The 24,301-nt window shown below is 30.0% G+C and overlaps 1 protein-coding gene across 3 annotated transcripts; it reads right to left on the bottom strand.

The window, feature by feature from the left end:
• Positions 1 to 1,785: 1,785 nt before the first annotated feature.
• LOC101213191 (protein TIC 22, chloroplastic) lies at positions 1,786 to 7,531 on the bottom strand. 3 transcript variants are annotated; one of them, XR_969341.2, is made up of 9 exons: positions 7,093 to 7,527; positions 6,806 to 6,868; positions 6,139 to 6,213; positions 3,087 to 3,137; positions 2,757 to 2,816; positions 2,619 to 2,687; positions 2,479 to 2,514; positions 2,225 to 2,396; positions 1,786 to 2,141 (listed from the first exon to the last, which is right to left on the bottom strand). XR_969341.2 is itself a non-coding variant. In XM_004141204.3 (8 exons), exons 1-8 carry the CDS (start codon positions 7,477 to 7,479, stop codon positions 2,304 to 2,306), a joined length of 834 nt encoding a protein of 277 aa, XP_004141252.1. In that variant the 5' UTR covers positions 7,480 to 7,527; the 3' UTR covers positions 1,786 to 2,303. The 3 variants fall into 3 exon arrangements, 2 of the variants coding, with proteins under 2 accessions (XP_004141252.1, XP_031740688.1); XM_004141204.3 differs by having other exon boundaries at positions 1,786 to 2,396; XM_031884828.1 differs by lacking the exon at positions 6,139 to 6,213 and having other exon boundaries at positions 1,786 to 2,396; positions 7,093 to 7,531.
• Positions 7,532 to 24,301: the final 16,770 nt, after the last annotated feature.

The raw sequence follows: 24,301 nt of genomic DNA, 5'->3' as shown, positions 1-24,301 counted from the left end.
AGCAATATAAATCAAAGACAACAAAATGGGTTGTAATGCAACATATCGTACTTGGGAATGCAGAGGGAGCACTCAAGATTGGTCCCTCAACTACACTAAATACATTTCAAAATGATGTTCAAACTTTCTGACACAAATTTTCCCCATTTTTGTCATCATAATTAATAACCCATCTTCTTACTCAACAGTTCAATACAAAGACATTCCTTTTAAATCCCTCTGTTGTATAGCAGACAGACACATTGGTCCACATTATTGCACCAAAACAGCCAATCATTGCAGTTGCTTCAACTGTGAGGCCTCTTTGTTTAAAGTAAGAGGGTATTATTTGATTTGACGTAGCTTATATCATACTAATGGTTCTTTTTGCTTTTTATTTTTAAAGAAAATCATTCATAAACGATCTTAACTAATTAATTAAGACAATAATGAGTCAATCTAAAAGAATCACAAGACGACAATGCAAAATTAGCCAAAAGAATGGACCACACGTCCACACCATTACAAATATGGAGCATATGTCACCCCTAACATTTAAACGACTAATAAGAGCATCAACCTCAGCATAAAGATCCCATAGGAAGAAAAAGAAAACGAGAGAGAGAATGGAATGGACCTCACTAGCAACATTAATCTCAATCCAAAAACCCCTTATATCCATTTCCTTCCACAAGAATGGATTTTCTCCACTTCAGCCACTGCTTTTGCCTTCCTTTCTACAAAGTGGGCAAATTTTTGCAATGCGACTTCTTCCTTAAGTAACATTTGTATGTTTCTGATTTTCATTTTAAATTTTGAAAAAAATTGAATGTTATGTAACTAATTTACATTTTTTTATACAACATTTTTTTCAATAATGAAGGAAAACTAAAAATGAAAAGATTTTCTTTTTCTCTTTTTGTATATATATATCGCGGTTGTTTTTAACAAACAAGATTTTAAAATAAAAAAATGTTTACTCAGCATTTAATTGTTACGGATGAAAAGAAAGTTTGAAAAGAGAAGACCCTATCTATGGACAATAAATCCTACAAATAATCCGACCAACTATTTATAATACAAAAAGGTAGGTTATGAAGTTGAAATGTTTGCCAATAAATGACCTTCAATAAATGCCAGCTTTAATAATTAAAAAAATATGACATGATGTAAAATGACAACTACAAGAATAGCAAAAACAAGTAATAATAACTAACACAAGTATACCTTATTATTTATACTTTATTATTATTTATACTTTATTATTATTTATACTTTATTATTTATAAGAATAAGACCCTACCCACACATACATAGGATTGGATTATTTTTGCTATTTTTGCAAAATCACAAATCTTAAACACATTTTTGCAGAATATCCAAACTAATTTGCCACTCAATACAATTTTCCTAATGTAAAATTAAATTGAGATAAACTTTTGTTAATTGAAGTTACCTACCCATCACCCCATCACCCCATCTACAAAAAGCAAGGTTTTATTATTACAAAGCAATGAATATTTTTCTTCTTTCTTGAAAAAGAAATACCAACAGATTTGAATTACGCATATAATTAAGGAGTATATTTATACAAATGAAAATAAGATCTAACAACCTAATACGTTCTCCCCCACCTACACAATTCTCCATTTCCAAAAATCTAACCGGTAAACAACAGCGTTCCTCAATAGACAATAAGATAGTGTATGTATCCAAACGTAGTTCGATGGATGAAATAATCAATCATCATTTTAAAGTCAAAAGTTCTGATCTCAACCTGTAAAATTGTGAACTTCAAAAAAAAAAAAAAAAAAAAAAGATATTTGATGGTTCATTAATTTATTGTGAAAATCAAATACTGTCAGATTCCCTTCCCACGTAAATAACGGCCCTTTAGTACTTAGGCAACGCACGGCTGAGCAAAATGGGACAAGTCGCCTTAGGAATCAGTAACCATTTCAGAAGCTAAAATTACATTGATTCTAATCTACAGTTGAAAACGGCGTCAATCATAAAGACTATACTATACATAAATAAAATCAAACTCAACACATCTGAGAAATCCAGCCGCAATGTTTTCACTAACCTCCTTGACGTAAAACAGAAGGCATTATCTTCTTCAACCTCACAAAATAATGTCTGAATCAGATCCGTTGTGATGTCTAATGAGGGAGAAAAAGGCCATTAGTTTTCATTATTCCTCTCCCATGAAGCCAACTATAACAGAATTCCAGTTTTTTCTAACCTCAGTTTGCTGAATCAGTTCTATCCATGCTCTTTCATTCTTCTTGTTTTAGTCTGTTGGCTGAATTCACAGGCCTCTGTCATGCTTTGCCCACTTCTTGAAAGTGTTGGGAGTGGCTTTTGCCAGGTGGAATGAAAATCAGATCTTCCCAGGCTGAATTATTTTCATTCAACTGCAATTGATCAAGAAAACTAAGATGGAGTAAAATTTCTATATTCTAAAAGATACTACTACTTGAGATCAAGAAACCTCACCTCCATTTTCTTTAGAACATCTTCCAAACTTCCAACCTGTTGAATGTTTAAGTCAATATAATCGTGGACTAACAGAACAGATAATCTTTTTCACAAGAAAGGAACATCAAATATACAAAGAAAAAATATACAAATCATACCATAATATGTTGAGAAGTTCCAAATCTTCTTGCCTTCGGGACCTTCAACAGTTCCTTTTCTATATCTTCCTATATTTCCAGTAAATGGTTAGATGCATCTACGATCCATAGTTCCTCAGAAATTATATGCATACAGACCTTGGTAAAGTATATAGGACAATAACGCTTGTTTTTCTTTTTCACGATCAGAAGGTCAGACTGTAAAAAGAAATCAAAATTTGTTATTATGAAAAATGAACAGGATATAGGACATGTCAACCAAACAATACAAACTATGATAACTGTCAACCAAATATAACAATGTATTATGAATTATGCACACCAAAAATCATGATTGAGAACTGTTTATCATTAGAAACTTGGAACATGTCCAATGATCCAATTCATTGGTCCTTCTAGAGTTTTCACAACTCTGATTCCTTCATTCAAGTTTATGTTAAAACCAGTTGATTAAGTGCAGAAACGTACCTGAAAAACAGGAACTCCATCAAAACTGCTTCCAGTCTCTGATGCTTTAAGCTACAAATACAAAGATACAATTATGGGTCAATTTTCAGGTCAACAAAAATATAGTATATTTGAAATGTTTGAGTTTGTAAATGTTTTATTACTAGTCAAATGTAAGTAACATCTTATATATCGAATTGAAATGTCAAGGCATCTTAAATATCAATTACAAGATGGTCATAAGAAAGTTCAACTCTATTGCATGAGAAAGTTCTAACATATTGGAATGAAGCAAATCGGTTATTTGGCACTCCAAACAACTAAGCAAGGGGTCTCCCTGGCGCCTTGAACCTGTAATATTTGATATTTTCTCTATTAATAAAATGTTTCTCCCTGTTTGCCTATGAACGTAGCTAACATATCATTAGCAAACCAAGTAAATCTCAATGTTGTTTTCTCTATGGTTTACGTTTACTAGGTTTCTTTGATTGTCGATTTCTTAAACCCCAAAGGTATCCAACTAATAATAAGTGTGCACTTGTGTGTATTGTTAGTGACACACGTTAATGTTGAGACAATATGAAGCTTAAAATTTTGGTTTGATTGTAAAAAGAGAAAAAATAGACTAAGGATATTAATGTCTCCACTCTCCAGTACGTGACCACCACAAGATTTGAACTTATGGCTCCATAATCATTTTACCTTTTTCAACTTTCCCCTCAACCTCTAGGCCAACCAATTGTAGTTGATATCTAGCCAATATCAACTTAGCATCTCTTACAAGCTAAGAAGCACCGACACACCTAAGATGGCCAAGTGTCAGTGTCAGACACATTTCCAACACTGACACACTTCAACACACCAGTTGGCATGTCAACCCTACCTAGCCATAGCCTAGCCTTGAGAATGACAGAACAGCAGCTTGCTTATGCGTGGCAACCATGTTTTTCTCTAGTTCATGAGAATGAACCCAAAGCTCAAATCCGCCCTCCATTGATTAGTGGGAATCTCTTTATTGAATGGTTTTCCTGGTTCTTTTCATAGAAAGGAACGAACCAACCCATCCTCTGGTGCTGCTCCACGCAATAACCTCTCATTGGCTTATATACCTCTATCTTGTATGACCTACAGCCATTGTTTGCAGAGGTCTTGTTCAATCATGCCACAACCTTGCTTAACTGCTTTCTTAGTTTGTTATCATGGCAAGTCAAACAAGAAGCAGATCCGGGCCCAGGTAGCAGACTTTGTTTATGAGGCTAAGTTAGAAGCAGATGTTAGGGAAAACAATCGGGCTTGGGGGGAAGGGAAGGTTAGACACACCCAATAGAATCAACTGTAAAGGTATGAATAGACTGTTTCGGATTATTTTATTATTTTCTTCTAATTTCCAACATGGTGCCAACACACCAAGACACGGATGAGACATGACTGGAAAAACAAAAAAACAAAGAAGACGGGTTATTTTTTTCTTCTTAATTTTATCTTTTCAACCATTTTGTTTTTATGCATTTCTCTTCTCCACCTACGTGTCGAGTGTTGTGTTCGTGCTCCCCTGTTTCTCACCACCCAAACTCGTTGTCAGTTTCATTTTATCTTTCTTCTTTTCTTTTTTCATGCTTTGGTGGCCAGACAGTATGGTATCAATTATCATATTTTTCATGTTCATGAATTATATGGTTCTTAAGGGTTTCTTTTTAAAATGTAACAAATCGGTATTTACACTACATAGAACAATTTTGAAAACCAAAAAGCCCACAAGCTCACAATGAGAAACAGAAAATACCCCAATCAACATGCGATTAATCGGCCACACACGCGAACGAGTAATCTTATTCTAAACGATCGTATACTAAAGTCTAAACAAATGACCTATAATCATTTAGGTCATGATACACGATCATGTATTTCTTATTAATAATGGAGAAAAATGCTTTAAATTTAAACGATCAAACGAACGTGCAGTCCAACGTAAATGATCGTTAAAAACTTCAAATCTAACAACTGTGTTGACTATGGTAAACGATGGAAAAAAGCATCAAATTTAAACGATAGTGTTGATCGTAGTGTTAAATTTGATATTATGGGGTTCCATCTCAAAACCAATTAGCAATGTGAGGAGTAGCTCATATATATTATATGGAGTATGACTCCCTTTGGTTTTTCCAATATGAGACTCTCAACTTCTCCGATATGCCCCCTCAAGATGGTGTCTTTTTGGGTTCACCTATATTGGATCGAATACCCGTATGGGGTTCCATCTCAAAATCAATTGGCAATGTGAGGAGTAGTCCATCTATATTATATGGAGTATGAGTCCTCTTGGTTTTTTCAATGTGTAACTCTCAACTTCTCCGATACATGGTAAATGATCATGTAGTTTATTTTAAACGATGAGAAAAAGATTTCAAATTAAACCATCATCTTGACAGTGGTAAACGATCGTGTTGATCATTTAAAATGATATTCAAACGATCTTGATATTCTTGAATATAAGGATGACGAAGAAGAATATTGAAACAATCGTGAAATAACTTCAAAGAATCTTGACGAAAATGATGAAGATGAAATAGGAGATTTAAACAAAAGAATAAATTGTTTAAAAATAGAAAGAAATAAATTTGAAAGAGAAGAAATCACAAAGAAAGAAAAAGAAGAAATACAAGTGACGAGTCATCTACAATATTCAAGGTCAAATCTGGAAATTATGAAAATATATTACCGGCATCATGAACTTTTCTTTTTTTGTTACACAAGCCGTAAATATTTCTGGGTTTTGTTATATTTATGTAAATTATTTGCTTCTTAACTTGTTATTTTGATGTTTCTAATTGGAATATTTCATAATAGGTTTGTATGCATGACATATACTTAAATGTGTCTCGACATGTCGTGTCCTACTTTTTGAAAAATGGTGTGTGTCGTGTTGGTATCTATGCTTCCTAGCTTACTAGTATTGGTATTGTTATAGAATTTAAAATTTAGATACGGAGTGAAAGAATATAAAATATAGCATAAGATCGACACAACCCTATGTCTTAACACCAAGAGAATGACAAGATCAAATGAAACTTGCCTCTAACGCATTCTTAAGCTGAATAGGATCTGGCAAAAAGCGGAATGCAATACCTTCAACTTTCAACAAATATACCTGTGAATCATAAAAAACGAACAGAAACAAATAAATCTACTGAAGTACAGAAGAAAGAGAGAAACTGAAGGAGGACACCCCGGTTATTGGCAATAGATAATACACGGGCAATAGAAAAATCAGGTTGAATTCTAATTGAGTACCTTCTCACAAAATTATTAAATTTCAAACCCTGCCCCACGCCCCCTAATAAAGGAAGAAAAAGAAAAGGCAAAACAGATACTTCACTTCACCATCATATTTAAATTCTGTGTTTTATAAGTTCAACCTATTTATTTGAAATCTTCCAACCCAACAAATTTAGATACATTCAAATTAATAGGCCTTAGATTTGAAAATTTTCACCAGCCAGATGACTAAAAATAAAACGGAGTTATCTCACCAGGTAAATGCTCCTCTCGGCTCTCATTGTCATATCATTGATCAGGAGTACTAGCACAAGCCTATAAATGCAGTTACCTACCAGCCACACTAACCTTCACTATGGAATTCCACTAAACGGTTGAACGTTAAGTGGGGAAAACAAAATAACTGCAGCAGGGAAAAAGTTCGGTACTCAAGAAGTAAAAATTTGATAATACAAGTAAGGTACCTGGTCAAGGGTAATAGGTACAACCTTGGCATTACTTCTTAGTTCTCTTTTCCTCGATCGGACCTGAAATTCACTATAATCAGATATCATATTGCAATAAAAACATCAGATTTGAACAAAAGAATTAGAATGGTAAACCTACTTCTAGTTCATTAAATTATCGAAAACATCAAACACAAATTCCACTAAATAGGGGAAGCACAAAATAGATTGCGACAAGTTTTCCTCACTTCTTCATTATCATTTCACTCTACACAAATGGGAGGAAAACCAGGGGCAAAACAAACCTGAGCCAAAAAGGTCTCGGCATCTTCCTTGCGAAAGCACAGCAACCCAATTGACTTGGCACCATTGGGATCAGAAATGAGCACAAACTCATTATTTGAATTGCTAACAGTGTATACCGCCGTGCCGACGAGGGACTTCGCCACTTGGTCGGGGCTAAGAGTGGCAGCCAAGGCATGCGTGTGGCGCGCAAGGGATGCGAAAGCAGGTGTAGGAAATGATCGCCAATTCGCCTGGGCCGGCCATCTTCTGGCGAGAGTTCCGGCGAAGCGTTTGGTGTCTTCGAGACGATTGGAAAGCTCGGCTCCAAGTTTGGTACAGTGATGGTGGATGAAAGAAGAAACGGATATGAGAGGATTCGAATGCGGGTAGGGTTTTGGGATCTCCATGGCCACGAGAAACCCCCGATTCTCGCGTGGATATGCGCTTTTATTATGTCCAATATTTATGGTTTTTGCACAAAATTTTACCTAAAATCTATAAATTAAATTAGCCTTTTCAGACTCTCTGCCCTCTTCCAAAATTTGAGTTTTTCATCTTGTTTTGTTTGTGCGTTTTTTTCCTCTTTCAACGTTTTCATTCCAATTTGATATTGAAAAATATTTACAACACCTAATCATGTTTTATAAAACTCTTTTGTAAAAAATGAGTGAAAGAGAAATGTTTACGACGATACCTTTTAGAACGAGACTATGTTGTGGTGCATGACTCTTCCAGATCTCTAAACGGGATGGATTTTAAAGAAATTATCGATGATTTATTCTTTCAATTTATCTCTCAACTTTCCCTAACTATTGTAGTTGAATTGGGTGCTAGGAGTGGTGAACTAGATTAACAACTGCTTGGTCAATTTTACTCAGATCATGGATGTCATTGAAGAAATTTGGCAAGTAAGTTGGGTCTTTGTCTCCTTCTCCTTCTATCACCGTGTTTATAATAGAGCAACTCACTTGATAGCCTAGTATGCTACTAGGTTCGCTGATGTTTTTTTAATCTTTCAATTTTGAATATTTTGGTTGTAGTATACGATTTTGACTTCTAAAGTTAGGTTTAGAAATAATTCATTTTGTTCTCAAATTCTGGATTTACTACAAGATAAAGTGTGATTGGACAATTGAGTGGGTTTTTTTTTTAATAAGAACAACTTTCATTGAGAAAGAATGAAAGAATACAAGGATATACAAAAAAAAAAAAAGCCTCACAAAATCACTCCATTAAAAGGAGGGGGACGGATGAAATAAAAAGTTGCCTATGGCATAATTACAAAAGTTCTTCAAAACTGAAGCCCAAAGAGACATGTGAAATCTAACCAAAAAAACAAAGGTAATTGTAATGGATGGTCATTTGATGAATTATTAAGGATATAACAACATTTAAAAAAAATTACAAATATAACAAAACTATCGTTGATAGACATGTATCACTGATAGACTCGTATGATATATCGGTGATAGACCAATTTTTACAACATGATCTATCAGTGATAAACTCTATCATTGATAGAATTTGACAAATTTTGCTATATTTGTAATTTTTTTAAAATGTTGCTGTATACTTAATTATTTTGAATTTAATTGCTAAATTTGCAACTACTCCAAAAAAAAACAAATCTCACTATGTCCCCTCTCTCTACCCCTAAACACCGCATCATTCTTTTCGCTCCAAATGTCTCAAATAACCGTGCACATCCCAACAAGCCATAAAAAAATTCATTTATCTCTGAAAGGTGAATGGAGAAGAAACTTCTCGATCATCGCTATAATACTCCTCAAACAAGCAAAGCTAACACCAAACTCTTGAAGGAAGGAGCACCACACAACCCTTACAACTAGCAATCTCAAAAGAGATGATCAAGATTTTACTCCGCCCATATCCGACACAACATACAACAAAAGGTTCAACAAGTGAAGTCCTCCTCTTAACAAGCCCTATCAACAGTATTAACCCGACCAAGCAAAACTTGTCATATAAAGAACCTTAGTCCTCCACACCACATCAAAAATCGGCTCCTTAAAGGAAACAAGATCCTACAAGTGACACCCTGACTGAGATTAAGATTCCAAACACAAGCATCCCTTCTCCCCTCTTTATGAGAGCATCCACCCCTCAAGTAAGGAAAGAAGAGAGGTCACCTTCGTCGTTTTCCTATTGGTCAAGTTATGACGGAATTTGAAAGAGAGAGACACAGAATTCTCATATCTCACCAAAAGATCCGAGTGTGTTGCATAAAGATTAGTATGATTCGTGATGTATCCAAATACTTTTCTTCTACAATTGCTTGCTCACAAGAATGATGAATCTATATAATAAAATCAGCATAGCCGATCCAAAGTTATCAAGAATCATATTCAAAGTTACTAAAGAGAGTCAACCTATGCCTTCTCTTCCTTTTGTTTGTAAGAGACAGATATCAAATTTGGCAAAGCTTGTTCCCATCAAATTGCCTTTCAATTGGAAAATTTAACACACAATTTTGAGTAATTTTACTTGTGCATCTCTAATTTAGTGGTTACTTTGTTACATTATGGTCAAATGTTCATTACAATTCAACCAACCATTAATGAGTGGAATATAATATCTTTTCATTTGTCCGAATATTATTAATGGATTTATGGATGAAGTTGAATGATTAAAAGAAATTGAAATATCCTACTTTTTTTTGCTTTATTCCCTCGAAGCTTTTGTCCCAAACTTGACCACCTATGAAATTGATCACTTAATTGAAATTGCAACCAAACAAATAAAGTTGATTGATTTAAGAAATAATAAGTAATTGAGCAATCAATTTTTTTTAGCAACCTTAATTCTAAAATGTAAGATACTACATGCATATTAATTAATTTTAAATAGGACGATAATTATAATCTTATTTTACCTTTTTAATAAAGTTATATGCATCCACGTGATAATTTTTTGATAGACGTGCAAACATAAATACAATTCAAATACCATCTAGTTTTTCTCTTCGTTATAGATTGAGTTAGGCAAATTTAACTTAGGTCGGTAGTGTTTTCTCGACCATCACCACAAAAGAAATATATATTCTTGACATGGCAAAAGGAGAGATTGATGAGGGAGATATAGCTACTTTAGAAAAAGAAATATTCTTAATTGAGAAATAAGAATAATTAACACTTTCAATCCCAAACAATATTTAAATCACATATAATTCCCAAAAAAATGTAATTTCATTTTTAAAGAAAGATGCATTTTTAATTAAAATATGAATGCATGACTGTACTTCTAATTTTTTTAAACTAATCAACTTATTTTTTATATAGAAGTTACTATAAACTTATAATTTAACTAAAAATTAAAACCCAACTCTTTTCCGACACAACAAATATGGGGTATAAGTAAAAAATGAACTCAACTCAACAATATTTAATATGACTTTCTATCTTAAAATGAAAGGTTCAAATCTTATTGTTATACTAAAAATTATTGGGGAGAGTGAAAATATACATGTTCAATCTAAAAAAAACATTTAATTGTCAATAGACTCTTAAGATATATGTAAGATTCACTTTTAATTTGAGTAAAAAAAAGTAAAATTTGATTAAGAAGTTAACATTTGAATAAATCTGCGAAAATGATTAAACGATAAAAAAATTTATGGTTTAATATACGTTTTTGCAATTAAGTGGGTAGTTCAAGAAATTGTGCGATAAGAAAAGAAAAAGTCTCCGCATAAGTTAAGAAGTGAAAAATTTAATTGTATTTGACTAAGTGTTTTGGGTAGTCTTCGCGAGAAGAACCAAGTGTTTCGCGGGGAAGAAGTCTGCAAGAAAAGCTTTGAAGTTTAAGTTCGCGATAAGAGTTCTATGCGAGTAAAAGTTGGTTAGTTTGTGATTAATGTTTCTTATAGTAAAAATATAACCATCTGCTAAGATTATTGATGAGAAATGTTAAGTGGTTGAAGTTATTCGCAGTTTGGGTTAGGCGATAAGCAAGGTCTGGCGAAGAAAATATCAAATCTGATTTGACAGAGACGTGTAAGATTAAGGATTTAAGCATGACTAGATTTAATATTAAATTTACACATGTAAAGTTTTAAGCAGAAGTTGGTAAACTAAGAAAAGTTTATGCATGACTAAGTTAGTTTAAGGATCCTATAAATAAGAGAATTTTATTAACTAAGGAGAGGATGATGAGAGTTTTGTTGAAATGTTGAAGTGTTAGATTAACCATACGAGAAGAAGAATAAGGACTTCTTTAGTAAAGTTTTGTGAATGTTTTCTCTCAAATGAATTTATGTTAAAAACTTTATTAAGATTTCTCTTTACTGATTTGAAAGAAAAATTCAAATGAGAATGTTTAGTAAAGTTCTGTGAATGTTTTCTCTCAAATGAATTTATGTTAAAAACTTTATTAAGATTTCTCTTTACTGATTTGAAAGAAAAATTCAAATGAGAGTGTTTAGTAAAGTTTTGTGAATGTTTTCTCTCAAATGAATTTATGTTAAAAACTTTATTAAGATTTCTCTTTACTGATTTGAAATAAAAATTCAAATGAGAATGTTTAAAAGATATTCCTATAAAAAGTTATGTTTTCAAGCATGATTTATAACGTTAAAGCTTGATTTGATATTATGATTTCAATACTATAAAATGGTTTTCAAACCAACAGTTATTTCTTTGAGATGATGTTAACTTTTATGTGAGCATATAGAGTCAAAGCCACCATGAAGTGTATGGACTACATGGTGATAAGAAGTTGGCTTATGCGTTGAAATGAGCGTATAAAGCTTAGCAGCCTGAGCAACAATGACGAATTTGTATGTTCTCAGATGTTGTTAATACAATAGTTTAAACGCGAGATAATGAGACAAAGCGTAGATAACGATTCAGAATGCTTGGCGAAATGAAATGATTTGTTAAGTATAAAGAAAGGTTTATGTGAAATGAAATGATTTGTCGGTATGTTTAAATGATTTGATATTATTTTTGTGAGATGATTATGAAATGGTATTGCGAAGGATTTTCATAAGACCTCGCTAAGTTTTTTAGATTTACGTTTTAAAAATCTATCTTTCAGGATCAGGCATTTGGGTCAAGTAAAGAAGAAGGCTGAAGGATTTGCAGCAATGTGATTCAAGGTGTTTTGGAAATGGTTAAGCATTAGTTATTTGGTCAAAGTATCGTAATTATGTATGAAACATCTGTTATTAATAATAAGATTTGCAATAAGAAATTCCAAGATTATAACTAACTCACATCCTATTCCTACAGCATCGTTATTTTGGTGCAGTGTGATTTGGGATGTGACTATATATATAACAAAACAAAAACAACATTTATTTCCATTAGTTCCAATGAAAGGTGCAATTCAATTGTAATATTAAAGACAAGTGAGATTCCTTTGTTACAATGTGGTCAAATGTTGAATAATTCAACCAAAGATTGATGAGTGCAATATATTATAATTATTAATATATGCTTTCTTTTTTCCGAATATTATTGGACCTATCCTTGAAGTTAAATGATTAAACTTTGCGGGAGAAAATTAATATAAAAAAAGGAAAGGGGAAATTTCTTACATGCTTTCCTTCATTCCCTCCAAGCTTTTATGGAATTTTAAAGAAAAACATTTTTTTGTTGTTGCTTCTAAAACCTTTTAAGAAAACTATATACTAAAATATAAAAAAGTTACATAATTTTTTTAAGAAAAAAACCACTTCTCACGAATCTCTTCTGCATATTGTTAATATAGCAAATGCGACTATTAAAAGACTAGAGAGTTATCTTCTTTTAAATTTACTTTTTTTGTAATTTAAAAAATATAGTGACATGAGTTTTTATTATCATTAAAAAGAAGAAAATTTGATATTTTTACGAGTGTTTCTTGAATATAATAATTAAAAATAGTTGAATAATCAAAATATTTCAAACTAATTTGATCTTATGATTAAAAAGTATATTAATTTGCCTTTTTAATTATATATGTTGTGAAAAAAGATTAGAGAGAGCACCTCGACATTCATTAATAAAATATATTACTCTTTACCTTGAGACCCAAGGAACCTACTTTACTTTAGAAAAATGAATTATTTTAATCGAGAATAATTAAAATTTCAAAATCAAAAGTATTGTATAAATTCTTTTAAATCATATACTTAAATAATCACCGTCTTACTCTAGACGTCAAAATCCGATGACATTTCATCAACATTCTAACGTGTTTTTGAATGTTTAAACTTCAAACTAAAAACAGAGTCAGCCGTTGAAATCCATCACAAAGCACAGTTCCTAAATTGTACGACACTCTAAAGCCGAATTGGATTCCAATTTTGTAGCCGCACCAATCCCAATACAGAACACAAAGATAACTCCGCATCTCAATTCTCTAATCACCGCCATTAATTTCCATTTTTCTCTATAAATTCCCCTATTCCCCCACTTTCCATTTTCAACAACAAATCAAATCAAATCCAACTCCCCAATTTCCCAAACCACAATCAACTACAGAACCATGTCGTCGATGTTCCGTCCAAAAACGAAATCGAATTCACCGCCCGTCTCGTCGGAAAGCGCCTACTCTGCCAAAGAACTGAGACAGATCTTTAACCAAATGGATACGAATGAAGACGGAGGATTAGGATTGTTCGAGATCAAGAACGCATTGAAGAAACTGGACGCTGAAATGCCAGTTCATCTCGCTTACAGTGCTCTGTGTCACGCAGATCGAAACAGAGATGGAAAGCTTGGCGAGGAAGAGATCGATCAGTTCGTAAAGTACATGATGAGCAAAGGTTATGTTGTCTGATTTTTATTTACTGCCCCGCCGCCTCCCACGACGGCTTGTTGATCATATCGTCGGTTTCTATAAACTTGTCCAATAAATGGCGGCTGCTTCTTATGTGTATTTTTCTTTTATTTTACTTTCGAACCTCTGTTGCCTTTAATTTATTGACAATATATATCTCAATCAGTTGTATTTTAATTGTATATATCTTCAGTTCGTATGTGTTGTTATGTTTAGCTAATTACTCATTTTGTGTTCATCACACTTTCAAAAATTGATAGCACCATGGCAAGCAATGATATAGATGATAAGCAATTTTCTTACAACTACTATGCCAACTTTTTTCAACCCGAAAATTGGAAAAATTGGAATCCAATTCTACTTTTTATCTTACTTTACTGGAATCGGTATCTCCAAGGTTCAATCCTCATCCTACAAAATAAAAGAAAACAGTAAAGAGAGTTTATTAGATAACAATACATGATTAAACAATAGGATGAGATACATGAGTTATGTATGTAAATTAATAATTTATCACATTGGATTATTTTATTAAATTGGGTCTATTACATGATCTATTTAATTAAGACCAAAAATTCCTAATTGAGTATGGATTGAAGGGGTAAAATGGTGTAAGGATCATAATTAAACTAGTATATAAAAAGACTTCGAGCCTACTTTCATGTATTCCATAGAGAGAAAGATCACAATAACGACGTTCAAGGTTTTGATTGAGGTAGACGATAGTCATTTTTATTTTATAGTCATTTTATAGCCATCATCATTTGCTTGAAGATGGATCAATATGTAATTTGAAACAGTTATATGTTCAAATTCTTAACAAATATTATACATTTAAAATTTGATTGATACAATCTGTCAAGTTTATGATGTATATATTTATTTTGCTATATATGAAAATGGTAAGAAAAAATGGATCAGCATCTAACAATTTTTTTGAAAAGAGTTTTTTTTTTTACTTGGGAGTGGGGCAGCTAGAATTATATATATATATATATATATATATATGGCCATTATTACTACAGTGTGTGATAATATATCACTACCTAAAATTCTCTTGTTGGTGACTATATACCAAACAAAAAAAAGAAAGCATAATTCATTTCAAAATTCTCACTTTTACCACTTAACTAACATATTCTTTATATCTTTGGAAAATAAGGAATGAAGAATTTGCATGTATGTTTGTCTTCAACATATGATATTCAAAACGTTTTTAGAGTAACAAAAATCGATCTTTTATGGTTAATTATTATTACTATTAAAACGTACTAAATTTTTGTTGATATAGTCTGACCTTTGGTCCACTCGTTTAGTTGAGCTGAGTTCATGTTGGTTAATGTTAATTAGCCTATCTCTTTAAGTTCAAATATTATAGCTAAAGTTGGATGTCTTAACTACTATATATTCTCATGTCTAACAACTCTTTTTAATTACGCACTATCGATATATATTCTCTTTCTTTGTAGCGTCCATTAGCTTGTTTGAATGTTTTGCACCATACCTTTTATGTGAAAGATGAGAATTTTCTAAAAAGATGAAAACGATCGATGTCAAAATCAACTCATGATGTAAGTTGAATGCGAACAGAAATTGAAAAAGATGACGACTTAAACAAATGACAATAATTTAGATCTCATTTGGTTATTTATTTTTATTTTTTAATATTTAGCCTATACTTTCAACTTTCTACATTTTACGATTTAAAAGCCCAAGCCATAATTTTAAACTAAAAAATGCAGTTTTTAAAAATTTGTTTTTGTTTTTCAAATTTGACTAGAAAAATATGCAAATGGTAGTAAGAAATGAAAAAGGAGAATAAACTTAATTTTTAAATTAAAAAATCAAAAAGCCAAATACCAAACTCAAATTATTTTGAAATTTCACAGATCAAAATTGTTTTTAACTTTTTACATTTTCACATACTTAAAATTGACAAAAGCAAATATATAGCAACGATATAGTACTCTCATGGTCTATTCGTTATAGACTATATCATTAATGATTTATCATTAATTGACCAAAGACAAGTCTATCATCAACGATAGAATTTGCTATTTACAAGTTATACATTTCGTTAATTATTACCCCAGGTTGTAATCACCTTACTAGAAAATTATTCCTACAGCAGTTTGTTTGATAAAATAGTTTTTACAAATTTGATATTCTTGTCCAAAATCAATAACATATTTGTAAGAGTATAATATTTGGATTGGTAAATTTAAATTATATTTAAAAAAACATGTTGTTAATTTCATACACATGTTTAAAATTATCGAATTATATTCGTTTAGGTAGAAAAATAGTATGATATTTAAATTTTAATTTTTATCAGAATTAAAATTGCCCACACAGATATATATATATATATATATATAAATCGAATTATATATATAGCTTTGTTTGTAAGCCATACATTACTTTTGAAGATTCCATCGCTTAGCTTTTCCTTCCTAACAAACCTCTCTTATTTTTAATTCTCGTTTTCTGTACCTTTGTTGATTCTATTTTAATTCATTGGATAACTTTTTAATTTTATTTTAGTTTTATGATTTTTATCAATTATTTCTCTAGCTAGCTTAATGGATTACAAAAATTTGAAGAAATTAGAATCAATACTTTATCTTTTCAACTACAACTTGATCGATATATAAGATCATAAAATTCGCTAGACCTAACTCAATTCGTAATAGAGTAAATCTCAAACTAAAATGGTCAAATGATTGATAGAAGAAAATATTAAAACATTTTTGAAATTAGAGACGTTCATTTAACCCGTGGAGTAAGGGTCCCATGAGAATCTGTCGCGAAACAGAAATACTCGAACAGATAATGATCGAAGTGAGAATTATTTTTCTAATTCATAGTTCAGATGGCCCGGGGATGGGAAATATATTCCCCAACCTCCATCCCCATGGCACCCCAAAAGAATATATATATATAATTTTATTTTAAATTTACATTCAAGAATCTTTTAAATGAATGATTAGATATCTTTACCCAATTTTTTTATAAAAAAAACCTTATTCTTGACATTGCAATGTGATTAATTAATTTAATATCAATCAAATTCATCATTATTTGGAGTATCTATTTCATTTCACAAATTCTATTTTGACATATTTTTAATTCGAAAATTTTCTAAATTTATATCCAAAGAATAATTTATATTCAAATGTCAGCAATTTGAAATTTTCAAATCTATATACTTTTCTAATTGATTATAACTAAATCTTTTTAACATTAATCTTAACTACCGTTTTAAACGTGAAGTATATGGATACATTTGGTTTTTCTTCTTTTAACAAATTCTTCTTATATTAATTTAGAGTGTTTATTTTGTTTTAAACTTTGAAATATATAGGATTAATTCATAGTTCATAATTTCTTGTCATTACCAACGATCAACCTCAAAAGATCAATGATAGCACCACTTCTTATATTTTAACAAACTTTTTTAGTTTGTATCTTCAAATTCTTGATGCATGCATGCATGTCGTTTTTTGTGTAATATTACCAATTGACATACAATCTCACTCTTAGATTAGTGATCGTCGATTTTTCTTATTTAAGTTTCTTTATATTGGTGGAGTACGTAACTTTGATAATCGAGAGATGGAAAGCTTTTGAATCTATTTTGAGATTATGCTTTTGAATCTATTTTGAGATTATGGTGTGGAGTTATGGGGAGGGTTTGGGATCAAACTCTTAATTTACCTCCAACAAAAAAAATTGAAACTATTGACAAACTAAATCAAAATCACTAAATTTTCTATCATTGTTATTAGACTCTTATCTTATCGTGTATTAATAATAAGTTAATATTTGGAGTATAGTTTATCAAATATATTAATATATTTCATTAAATTTTAATAATTTTATATTAATATTATGAATCTAATAGGTATATTTATAGTTTTATTTTCTCTGTTTGAAAAGAGAGAGAGAAAACCAAGTCCAACAAATATTCGAAAGAGATAGAAGAAAATTCAAATTCAATGCCAATCCAAATACCAAAATGCTCCCCTAACTTTTTAGGGCCAAATATTGAAAAGGCAGCGTCAAAGCCGAAGGAAATGAGCAATAAATAGCAGTTTTGCCCTTCAACACTTTCTTCAACTCAAACAACATATTTCTTCAACCTCCTCCTCATCATCATCCCGTAAACTTATAATAATAATAATAATAATAATAATAATAAAAAGAAAATTCCATGGCTTTGAGTTTCGTCTTCAGCAACGGCGTTAGCGACTACAAGCGATGTCCTGTTCCTTTCTCCAGAGATCAGCTTCGTGATATTTTCCTCAAGCACGACGGCGACGGCGATGGCCGTCTTTCACGTCTGGAGTTGAAATCGGCCTTTGAATCCTTAGGGTCTAATTGGAGCCGTTTCAGAGCTCGCCAGTCACTCAAAGCCGCGGATGCCGACGGCGATGGTTACGTTACTCTCGATGAACTTGATCGCCTTCTTGATTACGCTGTAAGATGCGAATACGCTATTATTTGAATCCTTCGTCTTAGTTCTTTGTTTTGTCATATTGTAAACTATTTGTATTACCACAACTAAGTGAAGTCTATGCTTCTTATTTCTTCTCGAGATCGGAGTTTCAAATCTTTCCGTTCCCCCCGCCGCGAGTTCGCCACTTGTTGTAGTTTGAAGTCTACATGTATTATATACTCAAAATAAATTTCAATAACTGCCCTTCACCTTCTATTATTTCCTTTTTTTATCTTTTATACTTTCAAGCTTTTTGCTTGATCTTAGATGAGACCAACTTTTTTATCTTTTATATTCGATGGGGCAATTTACATGCCCTAATTGAGCTGATTAACAATAAAATTACTACTTTAAACGGATGGATGATTACGTTTGTGTTTTGTAATCATTTTCAATTTTGTATTATCAAATTAAAGAACTTATAGTTCACTGCAAGAAATTGGAATTTTTCCGATGCACAAAAACTTGTTTGGAAATGTCGGAAAAAAGAGTACCTAATGGTGTATATCCCGACGTATTCATCCAACGTCGGGAGTTATCCTTCTATTAAATCCTTTAGTTTTACATAATTGAAAGAGAAAAGAGAAAGAAAAAATGAGAGAGAGGGAGACCGAGAAGAAGAAGAGGAGATCTCACCTCTACTGTAGGGTTTTTTTATATTAGTTTGATGTAATTTATTTTTATTTAGATTAGAAATTATGTTTTGAATTAGAAATTTGGTTTTTGAATTAGTTTTTGTGTGAGGAATAGGATTTTGAATTATGTTTTAGGAATAATATTATGTTTTATGAGGGGATGATTAGAATGGTTGATTAAAAATTAAAGGGGTTTAGGATTGGATTAGAATTTTTAAGGAGGGGGTGTTGAATTAATAATTAAAGATGGGTGAATAAAAAATTAATGGGAGGGGGTGAATACAAGAAATAAATGTATATACCTTCCATTTAAAATTGAAGGATTTTTTTTAAAGAAAATAGAGGAACTCCCGACGCACATCATTGTGTGTTGGGAGTTTCGAGACATCTTCTGACACTATATTTACATCGTCTTCGACGTTCATACAACGTCGGGAGATGTCTAGAAACTCCCAACACATTTTTTCCAACTTGGGCGTATATTTATGCGTCGGAAAAGGCTTTTTCAACGTTTTTCATATATCTCCCGACGATTTTGTACGGAGAGCCCCTTTTCTTGTAGTGGTTTGATTAAAGGATCGCTGTTTGAATTTTATGTGGAACCCACTTACTTGTTAACATTATTAGAATTATAAACTAACCAATAGGTTCTAGCAATGCTTAACCAAAAATATGATAGATTATATCCATGGTAACAATATCGTAACAACTTAACTTGATAATTCTAAAATCAAACAACGAACATAGATTCATTAATGAAATTTTATTAAGATCAAACTACTTTTCTTTATGGTTGGGTAAACATGGTAAATAAGAATAACTATCATCACTATCTAGATCAAATGCAACCTTTTGGGATGAAGCCAAACTAAAATTTATCAAACTCTAGGTTTCCATATTATTTTTATATTCCATATTTGTTGTGGTACTAAAAAGGTACAATGTGTATTTCTGTGTTTAATGGAATAAAATAGTAAGCAAATTTCATTAGTAATGCAAAATGTGGAAAAAAAAAAAAAACTTCTTATTCTCAAATTAAACTCCCATGAAAACAGTTTCAATTTCTTTCAATTAAACTCGGCCTCTAGATAATTGATATTTCTTTCAATTATTGAGTATATATTAGGTTGGCAAGTTACTCGATTTTGAATTTGCTCTAACAATCATCGCAAAAAGGAACACGTTAATTATTTTGTAGAGCAATTATAATTAGTTGCAATTTTAGAAATAATAATTAAGTATATAACAAAATTTAAAAAAATTGTAAATACACTAAAATATATAGTCATAGACTTCTATCTTTAATTGACCAATATTTACAATATTATCTATGGGCGATAAGATTTCTAGTTTGACAGATTTTAGTGTATTTACAAATTTTTTAAAGTATTACTATCATATTTTAAATAAAGAAGAAGGAAGGAAAGAAAGAAATAGCATATGGTTGAATGGGTATGGATATAAAAACTAGAGGCTGTAGAATTTGGTGGTTGTAATAGAAAAGCCCATGGGCTTTGGCTTATTTATTTCAGAAGAATATTGTTGTATTTCGTGGGCCTCTTCTCCACCTGATTGCATCGCCCAATTTATTGCCTCATAGGGAGGGCTCAGGTATTTGCTTCTTGGATAATAATTTGTATGAAATTATCTCTTATTAGATAATACTATTTTCTACTCACAAACCATCTTCTTACTTAACCGACTATAGTTCTACTTATTAAAAACAAACAATATTCTAACTAAAACCACTATAGTTCAAACTAATCATCCAACTAAAATTATATTTTCTACCATTTTTTTTTAAAAAAAACTATATCGTGACAATGTAATTATATGAAATCTTTAATTATCGTTAAACTCAAACCATACATTTAATTGTATATACCAAAATTGCACGAATGAAATCGTGTAATCTGAAAATTCAATCAAGAAAATCATTCAAACAAAATGTCTTCATTATTTTTTAATTTATAGCCATTTTGCTTATGTTGATATATTCTTCTATATAAGCCTTTAAGCCTTTTAGTGTTATATTCATATTTTTACGCTATATCTTCATTTACACATAAATATATATATATATATATATATCATTTACACATAAATTCAAAACAATCAGTACAGAGTATGCTTATTATAATTTTAATATTTATAATTCAATCTTACTATGTCCTTTTATATATATATATATTGAAAATGAGTTGTTTTAGTTTTTTTTTGTTTAGGAAGAATTTTTAACTTAACGAATTAACGAAATAAAGCTGAGAATTAAAATAATATAAAATAAAATAAGATTTAATCTAACTTGGGTAGGATTAGGAAAAGTCATATATTGATCTTAGACAGTTAAATCTCAAATCCTCTAAAAATACACTATTATAACTCCATGCGTTATTTTAAAAACTTCTAATTATTGTAACACCTAGTTTTTTTCTTTTCTTTTGTTTGGTAAGTTTTTCCTCTCCAAAATTACAAATTTATCGATGAAGGATCAATTGCATTTTTTATGAATAAAAAATTTGGCATCTAACCTTTATAATAATAGATATGTTATATATTGGCAATACCCCTAGTTTTTTTATAATCTAATGAATTTTTGGTGACCAATATAAGTATTAGATGATTATATTTGTATTGTATTAGGAAATGAGTGGATTGAGGTAGCTGTATAACAGTTGTATGTGTCTTATTTTTAATTTCATAAATGAAAAACTTATACATACAAATAAATAAATAAAATCAAAATGGAATACTCCACTTAGGGCTCTGTTTCTTTTAGACAAATGGTCGTTGTTACATTAATTAATTGAAGAATAATATTTTTATTATACTATATGCTTTTTAAGCTTTATAAATAAACATGTGCCACACCAATTTTTACACATATATATCGCCTGCACCGGCTCATACTTCACACACTTTATTTATTTGTTAATTATAATTACACTTTAATTTTCTTCTTCTTCCTTTTCTAACTGATGGAACCAAATCTAATTTCTACATTATAATAACCACATTAATTAATTTAATTAATCATTACAATAAAATATATTCTTTAAAATCTTATCTATCATAACAATGTTCTTTTTCTTTTATTAATATGAGGTTGCTATAAATAAATATTATGATGGTTGGAGACGATACTTGGGAATTTTCGAGAAGATTTATCTACTGAAATTTCACATATTGATAATATTAAAATAAAATTTAAAAGATAAAAAAGAGACGTTTTCAAAAATAGTAAAATATTAAAAATATTTATAAAGAACAGCTGTAATTAATTTTTTTTACTATATTTTATAATTAGTTTTAATATTTGGTCATTTATATTAAGATTTTAAAATATAAAATGATATTTAAACTCTTTTTATTTGAGAGTGTGAGTGATTATTCTTGGAATAAATTAAATAGAATATAGAAAATGGAGAATGGAGAATTTTTGTTTAATATAATTTGGGGAATAGACACAAAGAATGTATTACCCATCCTGTCTTCAACATATTATCATATTCCTTTTGTCCCTTTTTTTTTTTTTTCTTTTTTGTACATCAATATCTTTCTTTTATTATTTTATTTAAATTTTGGTCTTTTTAAAGTTTATTTATACATTAATTCCAATAATTGTGTCTATTTACAATAATTCCATTATAAGCTCACTCCTTATTTTTCTTTGAATTATGCTTTTCTTTTCTTTAATTTCCCCCATTTTTTAAAAGAAAATTGTACAATAATTTCATTAATTGTACATTAAAGCATAATTTCATTCTGAAGACACCTATTATTTTTCTTTCAATTGAATGTTCTGTTTTTCATCCAATAATGATTTTTTAAATTACATAAGTTAAGCTTAAAGATCCATATAATTTATTTTTAGAAAAATATCAATGTCAATTTATTCCTCAAAATCAACTTTCGGTTGATAAATATGGTGTTAAACTTTCATTTTATTTTTTTCATACAAAATAAGTAAAAGGTCGAATCAAAAGAATAAAAAAGGCAAATTCACTTTAAATACAGAATTTTAGTTATATTCATTAGCTAAATTTTAAAATTTTCACTTATGGTTTCTTTAAAAATAATTTGCATTGATTTTAAGATAATCTTTATTAAAATGTCTAGCTCGATTTACATTGGAAAAATTATGAAATTTAATTGAGATAATTATAAATTTAACTCAATAATTTTTTTTAATAATGAACTTTGACAAATAAGAATGTAAATTGATACACGTGAGTCTAACAGGAAACGATTTTATGAATAATTGTTAAGTATATACTTTTTAGAAAATTATAAATATAACTAATAGATTTATATGTTTGATAAATTCTTATAATCTATAAGTGATATTGGTATAGATCAAATTTTATTAATATTTTGAATTTAATCGTCATCTTTCGTAATTTTTCATTCTAAAATTTATAAATTCAATAAAACATTATAATAAAATTCATAACCAAAGATAATCCTCTATCATAAAATGAAAAGAAGAAAACAAGGTACAAAAGAAATATATCAATACAACAGCTTTATGCTAAAGTTTGTGAATTGTCAGTTCTAAGAAGGAATAATATATCTCAACCTTATAAATTAAACCATTTTTTTCATCACAATTTATAGATTTTCTTTAATTAAATACTTCAACTCTTAATTATTTCTCTAATAATTATGAATTTCACTACAGATGAAACAACACTTGAAAATGCTAACGAACTTCTTTAAGTACATTTTCAAAACTTGGATTGATTTTGAAAATGTACATAGAAACTTAATACAAAAGCATAAATACTTACATTAGAGATATTAGAGATAGTAATAAGGGTTATAAACTTAAATTTAGAAAAGTAGAAACAAAAAATCGGTTATTAAAATAGAGCTTCAAATAATACATCAATCATTCATCAAAATTTAATAGTATAATTAATTCTACCATGGTAACAATGTAACAGTTGTAGTTTATAAACACATCCAATTTTGTTCATCTACCTATCAATGAATTAAACTTCCCTTAACAATATCTTTAATAATATTGTTCATACTATAAAATAAAATTTAAAGGTTAAATGATTATAAATTAAAAATATATTAACTCCAGTTTATTAGCATTGAGATCAATATATTTTTTAATCGATTTATTTTTTGAAAAAATAAAAATAAACATTTTAACATTTTTAAACGAATTAACATGTATACGACTTATATTATATTTATATTAGTAACATTTTTTTTTATTGTTTATTATTCTTTTATACTTTGATTTAGTATTATGGCCAAAGCAACTAGGATGGATTAAAAAATTGACATGAGTTTGTCTTT

The sequence above is a fragment of the Cucumis sativus genome, chromosome 4, assembly GCF_000004075.3.
Source record: "Cucumis sativus cultivar 9930 chromosome 4, Cucumber_9930_V3, whole genome shotgun sequence".
Lineage (NCBI taxonomy): Eukaryota > Viridiplantae > Streptophyta > Magnoliopsida > Cucurbitales > Cucurbitaceae > Cucumis > Cucumis sativus.
This window is presented reverse-complemented; position numbering and strand designations above follow the sequence as displayed.